Source organism: Lissotriton helveticus, chromosome 6 (assembly GCF_964261635.1).
Source record: "Lissotriton helveticus chromosome 6, aLisHel1.1, whole genome shotgun sequence".
NCBI lineage: Eukaryota > Metazoa > Chordata > Amphibia > Caudata > Salamandridae > Lissotriton > Lissotriton helveticus.
In genome coordinates, this window is record NC_136067.1 from 2,039,773,741 (window position 1) to 2,039,789,643 (window position 15,903).

General features: G+C 45.9%; 1 protein-coding gene across 1 annotated transcript in view; it reads left to right on the forward strand.

Moving 5' to 3' along the window:
• Positions 1-15,903, forward strand: part of TMEM214 (transmembrane protein 214) — a 418,213-nt gene that overhangs the window by 142,440 nt on the left and 259,870 nt on the right. The window contains exon 9 of the mRNA XM_078650054.1: positions 11,289-11,430. Within this exon, the coding sequence (XP_078506180.1) occupies positions 11,289-11,430 (142 nt within the window). The remainder of the gene's footprint in view (positions 1-11,288; positions 11,431-15,903) is intronic.

The following is a 15,903-nucleotide window of genomic DNA, read 5'->3' on the forward strand; positions in this document are numbered from 1 at the left end:
TCTGAATGGTTTGGAGTATGCGTAGGACATGGGCTGGGATTCAGATGTAGATGGCGGTGCCCTAGTCAAGTATACTTGTGATAAGAGCCTGGGTGACCGTTCATCTGGTGTTCAGTGGGATCCACTTGTAAATATTGAGTAGTAATCTCAGGATCTGGTAGCATGATGAGGTTACAGCGTTGAACTATCTGCTTATGGAGAGGTTGGTGTCCAGGATGATCCCGAGGTTCTTGGCATGGTCCACAGTGGTGGGTGGTGGCCAAGTTCAGAGGGCCACCCACCTGCGTCCCAGGAAGGAATGGTTGTTGCCGAATATTAGGACTTCGTTTTTTTTTTGCCTGTATTGTGTTGAAGGCAGTTGTTTCTCATCCAAGCAGTGATGTTGCTCAGGCAGTCGGGGAAGTTTGCTTTGGCAGTGCTGGTTGAGTTGGTATGGGAGAGGATGAGCTGTGTGTCGGCGTATGAAACTGTTGATCCCGTGGACTCTGACGATGTCCCCGAGGGCTGTCATGTAGACATTGAAGAGTGTTGGTCTGAGGAGACAATCCATGAGGGACTCCGCAGATGAGTTTCTTGGGATCTACGGTATAGAGCGGGAATTCTAGCTCGTTGAGTTCTATCCATGAGGAAGGAGGATATCCACTTGAGGGTCAGTCCATAGATACCAGAGTGCTGAAGCTTTATGGTGAGTGATTTGTGAGAGACCGTATTGAAAGCTGCGGAGAGGTTGAGGGGGATGGGTGTGCCTTTTCTCCTCAGTCGAGGATGCTGCTGATGTCATTGGTGGACGCAATGAGGGCTGTCTCTGCTGTGGTTGTTGCGGAAATCTGATTGAGACCTGTCTAGAATATGATGGAGTTCTAGGTGGTCTGCGAGTTGGGTATTGATGGCTTTCTCAATGACTTTAGCTGGAAAAGGCAGGAGCAAGATAGGTCTGTAGCTGCTGTTTGGCGATGAAGAAGGTTTCTGGCAGATCGGGGGGGACCTCCTAACTGTATGCTGTGGGTCGAATGTGTTGTAGATATTGTCAGCCTTCTGTTTGAAAGAAGTTTGAGGGGTTGTTGCAGAGTGCATCAGATGGGATGATGCTGTTATTGGCAACGGTGGGTTTGGAGAACTTCTTGACTATGGCGAAGAGTTATTAGCTGTTGTTGGAGCTGGCGTCAAGTCTGAGAGTTAGGGCCTTTTACTTTGCGTGTCATAGTTGTTAGTGATAGAGGTTAAGGACGACTTAGTATGTGGATCTTGCAGTGGTGTTTTTGTCGAATCTCTAGTTTCTCTCAAGTGGTTTGCAGTGAAGCTCGGACTCCCTGAGGCCGTTCATGTACCTGCTGGGTCCTTTGTTGATTTTGTAGATCTTGTTTCTAGAGGAAACAATGTGGTTGGTGCAGTCAGTGAGTGATTTAAGTAAGCGCTTGGTATATACATAGAGTTTTTCAGTGCGGTTGGGTGGGCGTTCCTGTAGGTTATTTGTCCCGTTTTCTTTGGCTATTTTGCCCTAGTTTCTTGATGGTAGTTTGATCTTTTCTGCTGAAGTGGCTTGGTGGGCTTGTAGCTTGAAATGTATGATGTAGTGGTTGAACAGTGTGAGCGGGGTCGTGTGGGTCGTGTGGGTTGTGTTGATCCTGTTGTTGGTTCTTGGACAAACTGGGTAAGTCTGTGGTTGCTGAGACTGTCGAGGAGAGCAGTGGAGTTAGTTTCTGTGCTGTCCTCCAGGTGGAAATTGAGATCTCAAAGGAGAATGTAGTTGGCTGATCTGATGGAGAGGGTAGAAATGAAGTCTGCAATGTGGTTGCATAATTCCACCCATACTAGGCAAGGGTTCCCTTAAGGTTGGTGTTGTAGTCCGTTCGTATTTTGAAGTGGGGATGTTCCATGAGGTTGGTGTCCAAGTCTGTGGAGGTAGTGCAGTCAATCTTGTTTTTGTAGATGATCGAGAGTCCTCCGCCTGGTTTGTGGGGTCAGTCTGGTGAATGATTTTGTAGGCGGGCGAGATGCCTGCAGTGATGTCCGGGCTGGAGACTGGGTTGAAGCATGTTTCAGTCCGGAAAGAAGGGCACGTGTGTTGCTGTTGAGTAGGTCCCAGATTTTGGTGGAGTACTTCCAGACAATTAGTTTGTGATGGTGGTGGCATGGGTCCGTTGTTTGGAGTTGATGGTGTCTTTATCCGAGCTGTCACAGGTGAAATTGCAGTGAGTGCAGGAGAAATGTCCTCCTTGGGTGGGGGCTGTGGTTGTAGTGTTGCATTGGATGGTCGTGGGGCCAGGGTTTCTGGCGCTGGGTGCAGACCGGCTTGCCTTCGTTCGTGCTGCGACCTGCATTAAGTAGGTCCAGGGGTGGGCAGGACTTCTTTTGCCAGAAAGTACGGTGAGCTGGAAAAACCCAAGCGGCAAATACCAGGCAGCGGCGGTGTCACTTGGTCAAAATACGGCAGCTGGAACAAGCAGTAACTGAAGACCACTGGCAAGTTGCTAGCTAGATGTGCAGGTGCCTACTCACCTTCACTACGACTTTTCAAGTTACTCCTAGGAATGAGGTCTACTTTACCCCCCCATTTCCATCTCTGCATGCAACCACTACAAGAGTTAACTGCACAGTCAGTGGGTGCAAATCTTTCACTCCTTAGACGTCCATGTTGATTCGCACCTCATTCGAAGGAAATCTTTCTGAGGTGTTATCTTCCAATTGCAAGAGACTTCTTTCATCCTAACAGATGAGCCAATGAACAGTTCAGGTGCACATCTTCATTAGCATTTCCTGAAATAATTATGGACATAGCATAAACCACAGCTGCACATCAGTGTTTTAGAACTCAGATGAAATAGACGAGGCGTGCAGGCCTTTCTCAACACCAATTCCATCATTTACATTGGCAACCATAAAGAGTTGACATCCCCTCTTCTTCAAGAGATTCCCTTCTTCTTTTGATTGGGCAATCCAACATGGTGTGTTGTGAAGAGTAAAACGCCAGTCAGACGAGCCAGTGATTTGGTCAGAATTGCTTAGCAAATTAGTAAAGTATCATGAAAGGGAGTTTAATTCGAGACAAATAGACAAAGGGTTTAATCTAGGGCAAGGTGTATCTGAATCTCTTCTCTAGCCAGACCAACCTGACATGGCATTTTTATGTCTGCAGACATTGTGAGCCATAAACGAGAAGAAAAAACATTTATACGGTACATTAGAGTACTTTTTAAAAAAAAAAAAAAAAAACTTTTTTGTTGTCCGTTTTCCATTTCAAACAGGAACCGTGCTGTATTATCTTCCTAGCCCCAGCGTGGCCAAAGCCGTACTGGGTAATGGAGCTGTTGCATGTGTTGGAAGTAACTTGCATCCCTCTACGATCAAACACACGCCTTCTCTCCAGATACAGGGTGAGAGGCTTCTGTAGATGTCTGTTATCTGAACCAATTTCTCTTGGTGCACAGGTTTCTTATGGTAATTCTGGCTCGGATTTGGAGAAAATAGTAGTACCCGTACTTTTTACAGATATCTATCATACCACACATGAGGCATCCACCTAAACCCAAACTGCTGACTAGAGTTCAGGGGCCGGCTCATTACTCCATTATTGGAACTTTCCTAGATTCACATGCTTGAATCATTCCCCGTCGACGAGATGGGAGTCCCCGATATCTTTAAAAGTAGTGTCCTAGTAGACCTAGAACATGGGGCCCAATGCCTCATTATTTAGTAACACATCCTTGTCCTTATTTAAAAAAGGACCAAACTTAGAAAATAGCAAACAAACCAAACTTAAATATGTTTTATATATGTATATCTTAAGGTCGATGGAAGAATAAATGGGTATATAAGTGTCTAAATAGATGATTATTTTTTCTGGAAAAATTGATTGTATATCTAAGTGCATCTCAGTGAATACATGGGTTAGTGAGTAATGTTTAAATATGTAAATATCTGTATCAGTCTCTCACTTTGTGTATAAGTGGCTACATGGGTTGGTGAGTAGCTACATCAGTGTCTATATGGGTTATTAGTTGTTTTTGGAGTATCAGTATGAGTGTCTGAGTCTGTATGGTTCGGTGGGGGGTATTACATAGTGCATAGATGCATGAATGAGTGACTCACTGTTTGTATGTGTTGGAGACAGCATGTATGAAGGACTGTATGGGCGGATGAGTGTGTGTGGATGTGTTAGTGAGTGAATGACTGTCTCAATAGTGTCTGTATGAGTAACTACATATGTTTTAAACTAGTGTATGTGAGTATTGGTGTATATAAGTGAGTATATGTAAGAGTGAGAGATTGGAAGAGTTCCTGTATAAATTAGTATTTGTTTCTATAAGTGATTGCTTAAGAGAGTAAGTGTGTAAGTTTCTGTAGAAGTAAGTGTTGTTTTGTGTATAACTGTATCTGCAAGTAAATGGATGTTTGATTCTTTATTAGCATGAGTGACTGTGTGTGAGTAACACTGAATGAGTGGGGGTGTGTAACAGGATGTATAGGTGTATGAGTACATATGATGAATGAGTACATGTATGAGTGACTATATAGGACTTTTGGTGAATGAGTGGATGTGTATGTAGTTCTTGGAATTACTGAATAGGTTGTTGTAACTGGTATTGGTATGTCCATTTTTAAAAAAATGTTAGTGTCTATTTTTGAATGTATGTATCAAAGGTTCTATTAGGGTGAGAGGAGGTCTGCTACTCTATCACAAGGGTGATGTCATCAGTGATGTCATTTGAGATGTAATCAGTGATGTCACTGACCATGTCATGAGTGATGTAATATGTGACGTCATCAGCAGTGCATTGCGGGCGCGCGAGTTATAGTTAGCTGAACTAACTATAACAGGGAATTTCAATGGTTTTGTACGAGTGCAATGTACAGCTAACAAGAACGCCCCTGAAACCTATGGGTTTTTCAGTGAATTTGTAAGGTTTTTTAAATGCTAATTCCTAACTACAACGTGTCTGAAACCTATGGTTTTTTTCAGTGAATTTGTAAGGTTTTTTAAATGCTAGTTTCTAACTATGCCTACAGAGGTAGGACATGTGAAGAAAGAAGAAAAAACGCACAGACAGAAGCCAAAGAAATGCAAAAAGAAGCAACAGAAGCCCTCAAAGACCAAGAAAAGTGCAGGAAGAAACAAGACTTGCAGAAAGAAGCCTTGTTGCAAAATCATTCTGTACCATCAACTTTTTTAGACGGGTACTGGTGGTAACTGAGTCTGACTAACCAGTCCTAGAGCCAGTGCTATGTTAAAATACACTTGGAATACAGTTAAAACACCTACATACACTAGGGAACACGATGCGTTGGGGTCCCCCTGTGATTAGCATGACCTCCTCTGTAAGCCCCTAGTATATAATAGGGCAAGGGGATTAAAACTACCTCTGAAAACGCGCCACGGGGTGCGTTTGCACACTGGTGAAGGGAGGGGGGTGCCTGAGATCACGTGTGCAAACACGACTGGGGGCGTTTTAAGTTGAGGGATAAAGTCCCCTTTAATCCTGAGGGCCAACTAACCCACCAGGTATGTCCAGTAAGGGCCACAGACTTGCATTGCAGAGAGGTGTAAAATGGGGCATGGCCTCGGACCACCTCTCTGCAACGCAGCTCTGTGGTGCTTACTGGAGGTACATGGTGGACTAGTTGGACCCAGGGACTCTCTGGATTAAACAGGACTTAATTCCCCAACTTAAAATGCGCCACAGGGCGTGTTTACACACGTCACCTCAGGCCCTGTCCCCTCCCTTCACCACTGTGTAAACATGCTCTGTGGCAGTTTTAATTTGGGAGATTAAGTCCCCTTGAATCCTGAGGGTCCCTAGTGTCCAACTAGCCCACTAGATACCTCTAGCAAGTGCCACAGAGCTGCTTTGCAGAGAGGTGTAAAAAGGGGAATTGCCTAGACCACCTCTCTGCAACGCAGCGCAGTGGCGCTTACTGGAAGCATCTGGTGGGCTAGTTGGCCCCCAGGGGCCCTCAAGATTCAAGTCAAATTATTTCCCCAACTTAAAATGCGCCACAGGGCGTGTTTGCACACGTCACCTCCGGCCCCGTCCACTCCCTTCACCACTTTGTTTGTTTTAATTTGGGAGATTAAGTCCTCTTGAATCCTGAGGGTCCCTGGGGTCCAACTAGCCCACTAGGTACTTCCAGCAAGCATCGCAGAGTGGTTTAAAAAGGGGTACAGCCTAGTCCACCTCTCTGCAACACAGCCCAGTGGCGCTTACTGGAAGCACCTGGTGGGCTAGTTGGCCCTCAGGGGCCCTTGGGATTGAAGGGGAATTATTTCCACAACTTAAAAAGCACCACAGGGCGTGTTTGCACACATCACCTTAGGCCCCGTCCCCTCCCTTCACCACTGCGTAAACACGCTCTGCGGCCGTTTTAATTTGGGAGATTAAGTCCCTTTGAATCCTGACGGTCCCTAGGGTCCAACTAGCCCACTAGGTACCTCTAGTAAGTGCCGTTGCAGAAAGATGTAAAAAGTGGCATGGGTTGGACCACCTCTGCAATGCAGCGCAGTTTCGCTTACTGGAAGCACATGGTGGGCCCACAGGGGCCCTCAGGATTGAAGTGGAATTATTTCCCCAACTTAAAATATACCGCAGGGCGTGTTTGCACACGTCACCTCAGGCCCCGCCCCCTCCCATCACCACTGTGTAAACGCGCTCTGTGACAGTTTTAAGTTGGGAAATTAAGTCCCGTTGAACCTGGACTGGTTGGCCCCCAGGGACCCTCAGGATTCAAAGGGAATTAATTCCCCAACTTAAAACTCGCCAGGGGGTGCGCATTTGCACAATGGTGAAGGAAGGGGGCGGGGCCTGAGATGACATGTCTGCAAACACGCCCTGTGGCGCGTTTAAGTTATGGAATTAATTCCTCTTCAATCCTGAGGGCCCCTGGGGGCCAACTAGCCCACCACATACCTCCAGTATGCGTCTAAGAGCTACATTGCAGAGAGGTCTTCAGAGCCCACACCCCTTTTTACAACACTCTGTTGTGCTTACTGGAGGGATCTGGTGGGCTAGTTGGCCGCGAGGCACCCGGGGACACTGCAGGAGCCGGCCCTGTGGGGTGTCGTCCCAAGGGTCATCATTGACTCCGGGGGTGGGGGGCACGGCCCCCCTCCCACTTAATTCAAAGCCCCGGGGGGTGGTGGTCCCCCTATTTTAAATATTTAGTGCCTCGGGGAGTTGGCGGTCCCCGGGCGTGTGAGGGGGGGGGGGGGCTCAAGCCCACCCACAAAAGTTTATTTTTTTTAAAAGCCCCGGGGGTGGCGGTCCCCGGGGCAGCGGGGGACCGTGTGCCCCCGCTACACAATTATTTAATTATAGCCCCAGGCGTGGTGGTCCCCGGGACTTGAGGGGGTGGGGGGGCTTCAATGCCCACCCCCCACGTGCAAATTTAAAGCCCCGGGGGTGATGGTCCCAGGGCTGCGCGCGGGGGGGGGCGTGAGCCCACCACGAATATGTAAATAAAGCCCCAAGGGGGGCGGAGGGGGTTGGGCTGAGCCAAGCAGTACCTTTTTGCCAAATTTCGTGTATGATTGGATCTTGGACAGGGTGTCATTGAGGTGTAGGACATCAGAGTGGGATTTAATCTTATAGTAAAGTTGAGTGTCGTCAGCATAGAGGTGGTAATTGATTCCTGCTCTTTTGAGAATGAGGGTGAGTGGTTCCATGAAGAGGTTGAAGAGAGCGGGAGAGAGAATGGATCCCTGGGGTACACCAAGGGCGATTGGAGTGGGGTTTGAAAGACAGTTCTCGATTTTGATTTGTTGGGTTCTGTGTTAGAGAAAGGAGGTGAACCATTTGAGGGCATGGCCATTGAGGCCAAAGCGGATTTTGAGGGTGTTAAGTAAGGCAGAATGGTTAACAGTATCGAAAGCCGCGGAGAGGTCGAGGAGAATGAGTTGGGAAGACTCACAATTGTCAAGTGAGTGACGAATATCATCCACTCTGTTGAGCATGGCAGATTCTGTGCTGCATCCTTTTCTGAAGCCGGATTGCAGTGAGTCAAAGAGGTCGAACATGTTGATGTGATTGTCCAGTTGGAGCAGGGCGCACTTTTCAAGGTCTTTGGAGAGGAGAAGGAGGTTAGAGATCGGTCGGAGGTTATTTAGGTCAATGGGATCAGTGTTGGGGTTTTTGGGGATGGGTGTGATTTGACCCAGTTGGAGGGAGGCGGGAACACACCCGGTGGTCAGGGATGCGTTTATAAGGGTGGTCCAGAGAGGGGCAATAATATGTTTAAGGTCTAGGACAAGGTTAGAGGGCATAGGGTCATTGGTGTGAGAAGATGGTTTGAGTTTACAGATTATGTTATAGACTTCATGTTCTGTGACAGGGTGAAAAGTATGCCAGGAGGTGTTTTTTTGTTGCTGGGGAAGAAAAGGGTTGGTTTCAGGTGGGAAGGTAACGGATGAGAGGCGGGAGGGGACCTGGAGAGGATTAGATGAGGATGGAGGATCAGGGGGAATGTCATAGGAAGGTAGTGGGTTGGGGGAGGAGGAGTTTAAGAGGAAGGATTGATCCATTTTGGTGACTTTATCAGAGAAGAAATGTGCAATTACTTCGCATTTCTTGTTAGTGGCTATCCGCTTTAGGGGGTCAGAGGAAGTTTGTTTTTTGACAATGCTGAAGAGTTCTCTAGGTCTATTTATGGCCTTATCAAGCTGTGTTCGGAAGAAGGAGGCCTTTTCATTGAGCATGTTTTTTGTACTTGGACCTAGCAGAGGGCTAGATGGGAGGGGGACGGGTGTTGCCTCCCGGTTCTTACGGCCTGCCTAAAGGAGCGTCTTTCGTTGTTAAGATCAGAGTTGAACCAGGTTTTGGAAGGGATGCTTCTTTGGGTTTTTAGTTAGGGAGGTGCCACTTGGTCTAGGACCACAGCAACTTGGTAACCAGACTTGCCTGCCTTCTTATAGAAAAAGTGAAAGCACCAGCGAGTATTATCTTTAAACTGAATAGTGCAACACCTCTGTGAATAATAGTTAATTAACAAATGAGCTGTAAATTTATTGGGACAGGGGCCATATGATTAAGTTATTTTTAAGGAATATAAATGTTGAAAGTGGCAACGCCATACCTGGTATAAATTACCTCTATCTGCAAGGTAAAGAATGTATACCTTCATATTTCTTTTCTGTAAAGGATAAGCCACAATCAGTGTTAAAGGCCAGGTGAAATACTGTAGCAATGGGAGCAATTGTTTTGGACTTAAATGTTTATCTTTAGTCTTATTTGACAAGAATTAAGGGAATCTCAATTAAGACATTACCAATTACTCAGGACATCTGCAAGCTTGTATGATATTTTAATTCTCTGCCTGTTCCCATCTCCTTTGGTGAAGGGTTGAGCTTTGCATTCTGTTCAGTGTTTATTAACATTAATGCACATCACATGATGCACATGAAAAGGTTACCAGCCTATAACACTGATTCTCTATCATGAGAATTTTCATTCCAATTAGGAACAATCCTTTTGACTCCCTTGGTGATCCTAGGTAAGAAGAATCACTGAATAGACAGCATTCAGCATGTTTCAGAGATGGTGCAAAATTAACCTAGGAGACTAATGGACACGTGAGGCATGTTCTGGGACTATAGTTTTTTGGCTATCTTAAAGATGTTTTGTTCTTTCCTCCTTTCAAAGTCGTTTTGCCTATGTCAAGGCTTTCATAGCACTTCTCCTTTTAAAAAGGAGAGGGTGGTGAAATTTGTTAAATTATTACTCTAATTTCTGAGAGCTTTCTGCTTCAGATCCAGGGTCATATCTAGTTTGATACAGGTTGTTAAAAAAGCAAATGAATTTTAATTTATGTATAGGTAAAATGTTATAGTAAAAGATTCCTTTTTTCTTCATTTTGTAAAAGTGTTCTGTGATCCCACGCATAGGTTGAACTAATCAGTATTTATGAAAGTAAGCATTCTCTGAGTAGCAATCATAGAGGGACAAAAGGGCAGATCCTCTATTGAAACTTTGTCACCTAAAACAGCAGAAGCTGCAGTCTCACCTTTAACCCCTACTGTCTACCAACTAGTGCTCTGAAAGAATAAATCCGTAGCCTTTTGCTAGCAAGGTCCTCATTGAAGTTCTAAAGGTAGCCTGTCTCCATATTCCCTCACTTCCGTTTCGGTTTTCCCATCCTCCTTGCACACAAATGCAGGTAATACACTTCCACTCCCTGGAGACGCTATACACACTAGATGTCAACAGGAGGCTCTAGGTTTTACATAACAGCTAAATGTTAAACGAGAGAGGCCTGTAGTCCACGCTTTTACTGACGAAGAAAAAAGTTTGATCACACTACAAATCACAAAACACTGTATTGTGCTTTACAACTTCTTGACAGTTCACTTTTTGTTGGTTTCTCTTAGATAAAGAAAGGCAAGGCAGTGTAAAAAACAACTTTGTAAAGGTGGATAGATCTCTGCACATACATTTCTTATAAAGCAGTGTACTGAAGGTCTGAGGGCCCATTCCACCAGCAAGACTGCTACCATTGCGCTGGCACACTAGGTACCTGCTCTTGATATCGGTTAGGCTGTGATGTGGGCATTCATGCACACGTTTTCGAAGCATTAATTCCATGACAGCCAGATCTGATAGGCAGACACTTTGCCCATTCATTCCATCTGGATATTTCATCTGAGCTATTCCAGAGACTGAACACCTTGGGATGTAATCTGTGGTTAGTAGTATATATCAGAAGAACCAAGTTACTTACCCATGGTAACGCTCACAGATTCCCCAGTGCCCTCCCTACTCTCTGTCCTGTGAAAATGGTCTCTTTTTTTCCTTCTTAAAAAAAAATCATAAACTAGAGATCTGCACACTGGTGCCTCTGATTATTGTTAGGCTTTGTGTCTGAGGTGGTGAACAGAGTCAAGAAAGAAACGGACGTTGCTGCTCAGGGGTGGCGCTTCTATGTGGCTCCATTGTCACTTGTGGGTAGAGGAATGTAGTCATTGTAGAGCTGCATGGCGCCAGCTACCGGCGTGCAGGAGTAGTGCTGTTTACATCTTCCGATGCAACCTTGCACCTAGGGATATTCTAAATATGGAGGATCTGCGATTTAATAGAGTATTCTCCAGAAAGAGAGTGTTACCATAGGTAAGTCCTTTTGAGAAGATTTTTGGGATCTGCCAACTCTTTGTGAATAGCGGAAAACAGACTTTTTTTCTAAATTGCTCTCTCCCATTACACAGTTATTGTTGATTGACATAGGTCTTTAATCCACACTCCATTTTATTCTAATATGTGACCTTTCTCTACACATGTATCTCACTAGATTCTGTATTGTACTTGCAGCCAACAAGAACAGTTGCGGCAGTTCTATCCCAGGTTAAAGGTCTTAGCATTTGGGGCACAACCTGAGACTACATTGCACACCTACTTCCCCTCCTTTCTTTCAAGAGCTACGCCAAACTGTCCCACTGACATGAAAAAAGAGGTAAGGTCTGCCATTATAGGAAGAAAAAAGTATAGAATTAATTTTATAAAATCAAATTTCATTCGATTGATACTCTGCTAGAATCCATATAATGCTTTTTTGTCTCAAACCTTGTTTATTTCCGAATTCATGCATTTCTTAATGTTTTGACTTCTAGGGTCCCCCAATGTATGGCGAACGGTCACCGCCCCCACGCCCACCCCACCTAAGAAATTTCTAAACCTTTAGCCGCAGAAACCATATACAAAGCTACAGAAACAAGTACATATTACTAAAATGCATACATCATGATTTTTTTCTAATGTACAGACAAAACATGCCCAAACATCAACATTTTAATGGGACGTTTGGAGCATTTCAGTTTGGATATATTTCTAGAAAGATAATGCAATATGACGCGCTCTAGCATATTGCTTTGTCTTTTTCACTCCTAATTTATGCCTTCTTTTTGTCTGTGCATACTAGTGATTTAATTGAGGTTTCCAGTTGTCTATACTACTGTTTTGATGTACTTCAGATGACCCTATGAATCAAGCTGAAGATACCAACTTCATTTTTAGCTTTCAATGTCTTTCACATTTACAGACCATTTTAAAATGTTCAATTTTACATTTATCCTTTTTATGTATGCATACGTTCGTAATCTGCTAATATATATTCTTTAAACAGTGGTGGACCTCACCACTGTCCTATACTTTTTATGTGCAAAAAAAGCTTGATGTGTGTTACCAAATGCATTTTTCCTGGCCCCGTTTTGCACACTGGTACCTCTGATTGCCCCAGTATTGGAACTTTCATAGATTTCCATGCTTTTGTATCATTCCCCGTCGGAATGGGAGTCTCGGTAACAAAAATAACACAGCAGTAGGTACAAAAGAGAAGAAAAAAGGCCTAGGCCACATTCCCTTTTGTAGCATATCTGCCTCTTTTTGTAAGAGACACCAAACTAAGCATCAGCCAATCAGAAGAGCCTCACCCCATAAAACGCTCTTGAAGGAACCTCAGAACCTCAGATTTTCTACCGCACGTTGTGCTTAGGGAGTCTCCTTTGAGCTCTGCTCAATCTCTACTCTTTTGATGATTTTCTTCAGTTTTTTTCTTCAGAATTGTTGGCTGTCCCTTCCAGGATGTCTGATAAGGAGAAGAAGGCCCTTTTCAAGCCATGTTCGACCTGTGGCAATAAAAGGTTATTTGTTGAGGACAGGCATAAAGATTGTATATATTGCCTGTACCCAGATCATAATGCTGCGGACTGCAAGATCTGCCGCACCTTTTCTACCAAGACCCTCAGGGACCGTGAGGGTCGGCTCCTCGCCTGGCTCTAAAAACTGAACACCAGGAAAGACAGTCTCCAGCAACAGTGAGGAGTCCTCTTCAGCTTCATCTTCAATAAGGTTCGTCAAAAGGGGTAGGGCTTCCCCTTCACCTTCTGTGGAGCGTCCAGTTAAGGCCTCAAAAAAGACCCCCCGCGAGTCTGAGAGCCAGGGCCCAGTCGAATCTTCTCACCACGGTGTAAAGGAGAGGGAGGGACCATCTACACCCTCCACTGGGATGAAGACTGCTCCAGCCTTCAAAATGCCATCTTCTCAGTCTTCTGAGAAGTCTGACAGGAGTTCCAAGTCGTTGACGACGCAGCAGAAGGCTCCGTCGACGAAGCTGTCGAAGCCCAAGATTAAATTGGTGCGTCGACGGTACGATCTGTGTCAACGGGATCGTCTGCGTCGACTGAGTCGTCGCCGGTGGTGACAGCGACGATGACGGGAACATCGTCGACGAAGATTTCGTCGACGGTGGTGACTACGACGGTGTCGTCGACCAGTGCTACGACGACGACTACATTAACGACGGCGGCAGGAGTGTCGACGGTCTCGCTGTTGACAGCGTCGACAAAGCCCATCTCGTCGTCGACAGTTCGTCCGTCGATGGTACCTATTCCGTCGACTACAGCAGGTCTACCTTTAATAGCTCCATTGTCGACGGGATCGTCGACGATACTGTCATCGACGGAGAAAATTACTATATCTTTGAGAAGAATTACTCCAGACATGACGTCTCCAAGGAGGGTTACCCCCTTGCCTTCCGCTTTGTTGTTGGAGGAGGATGATGAAGGTTCAGATGATGATCAGGAATCGTTTGGGTATGCACACAGTCCATCCCAACTGCTGGTGAAATGTCACGAGACAGATTCGGATGGAGAATATCTTCAGGAATGTGCTTATCAACATTCTTCTCTACCACAGGGGTTCACAAGCCAAGAGATGGTGTCTGTTACAACTTCTCTCTTACAAGATCTCCATAGCATGTTGCAGGATTACAAATCAAGGTGCTCTCAACCTGCTGCTACCACGGCTAGTCAAGCCTTGCCTGCCCCTACGACCCCTGTGATGATCTCTCCGGAGTTGTCTACTCAGGTGGTCTCTTCCGCAAACACCGGCTCCACAGGTACCTTCAACGCCACTGGACATACAGGATGATTCCTCTGATGAGGATCAGAATCTCGATGGCAGGCCTAATCAGGGCTTAGAATGAGATGAGTATGTAATCCCGGACCCGGCGTCACCATGTCCAGACCCTGTGGACTCCCCTCCGGTGGATATCGGGGGGTTCCATAAGTTAATGGAAAAGGCATCTAGCGGATTCAAGCTATCTATGCCGTCTGTTGCCACGGAGTGTTTTCTATATGACTTTAAGGAGCCATATAAGAAGGTGACTAGATCTATCCCGATTGTACAACATGTATGGGAAGAAGGTCTGAAGGCTATGAAAAACCCGGTTACGGTGGTCCCTGTCCTACCACGCCTGGGAAAGAAATATAAGGCGCCCGAGGATGGTCCGGCGGCTTTGACTGGGCACCCAAAACCAAACTCGGTGATTTCGCAGACTGCGCAGAGGATGTCCCGCAACCCGTCAGCTCATTTGACTACTCCCCCTGATAAGGAAGGCAGGAGACTGGATAACGCTGGAAAAAATTCTATTCAATGGCTAGTCTTCTGGTGCGGGCAGCGAATGCCTTGGCGATACTGGGCAGATATGATCGCCCGTTATGGTGTGACATTTCGCTTTATTTAGATCAACTACCCCAGAAGGCGAAAGGTGAAGCGAAGAAGATTCTACAGGAGGGGTAAGCAACATCAATGGAGATAATCGATTGCGCCATGGACATCGCCACAACAGCTTTTGCGCTCACTAGCTGGGGCAGTGGTTCTTCGTCGCCAGGGATGGCTCAGACACTTGGTTCAGGCCGGAGATCCAAAATAATATCTTGGATCTACCTTTCGATGGAGAGGCGTTGTTTGGAAAGCATATACATGATACTCTCCAAGATATTAAGAAGTATACAGAGACGGCTAGGTCTCTTGGTACACTTAAATAACGAAAGGCTCCGTTCAAGGGTGCCAGAGGCAAGAGTACCACATACAGAGGCTCATACCAGCAGCAGCGGTACTCGTCATATGGGTCAGCGTCTCAGCAATACCGACAGCCCTATCATCAGAAACAAGGTCAAACCTAGACTTTCTCAAGATCGAATACTAGATGGAAACCGAATCGCCAGGGACGTAATACGTCTAAGAGGCAATAGCGGCGTCCTTGCTCTTCCTGCTGTGCCCACCACCAAAAGAACATCTGTAGGGGGCAGGGTATCTCAATACCTTCACAACTGGTCCAAGATAACATCAGACCGTTGGGTGCTAAACATCATTCGAAAGGGCCATACTTTGGAATTCAAACAAATCCCACCATCCAAGCCCCCTCCTGCCATTCCGTCAAAACATCTGCGTCTCCTGCAGCTCGAGGTTCATCAGATGCTCTTAAAGGGAGCTGTGGAGCTGGTCCCCTTATCACAAAGAGGGGAGGGTCTCTATTCCAGGTTCTTCCTGGTAAAGAAGACGCTGGAGAAATGGCGCCCTATTTTAGATCTCGGGGAGCTCAGCACCTATCTCATTTCCCAATCCTTTTGGATGGTCTCGCTTTAAGACATATTGCGTCTCATCAATCCAGGGGATTTCATGGCCACACTTGATCTCGAGGATTCGTATTTTCACATACCCATTCACCCAGCACACAAAAGGTTTCTACGGTTTCCAGTAGCCAAGAGCCACTTTCAATTTAGGGTTTTACCCTTCGTACTTCGCTCGGCCCCAAGAATCTTCACCACGGTGCTGGCACCGGTGGCAGCTTTTCTGCGGAAAAATCACTTTCAGGTCTTCCCTTACCTGGACGACTGGTTGCTGAAGGCTCCGTCCAGGGAGGCTGCGAGGGAAGCAGTCAACGCATGTACAAACCTATTCCAGAATTTGGGTCTTACTCTCAACAAGGAGAAATCGTCTCTGATTCTGTCCAGGACAGCGCGAATCTTGGGGCCATCTTGGACTAAAATCTTAACCAGGCTTTCCCATCCTTAGAAAGGCAGGAAAAACTGCGAGCCATGGCGCTGCTCTTGAGAAAAAGGTTGTTTCTTTCAGTACGCCGTTA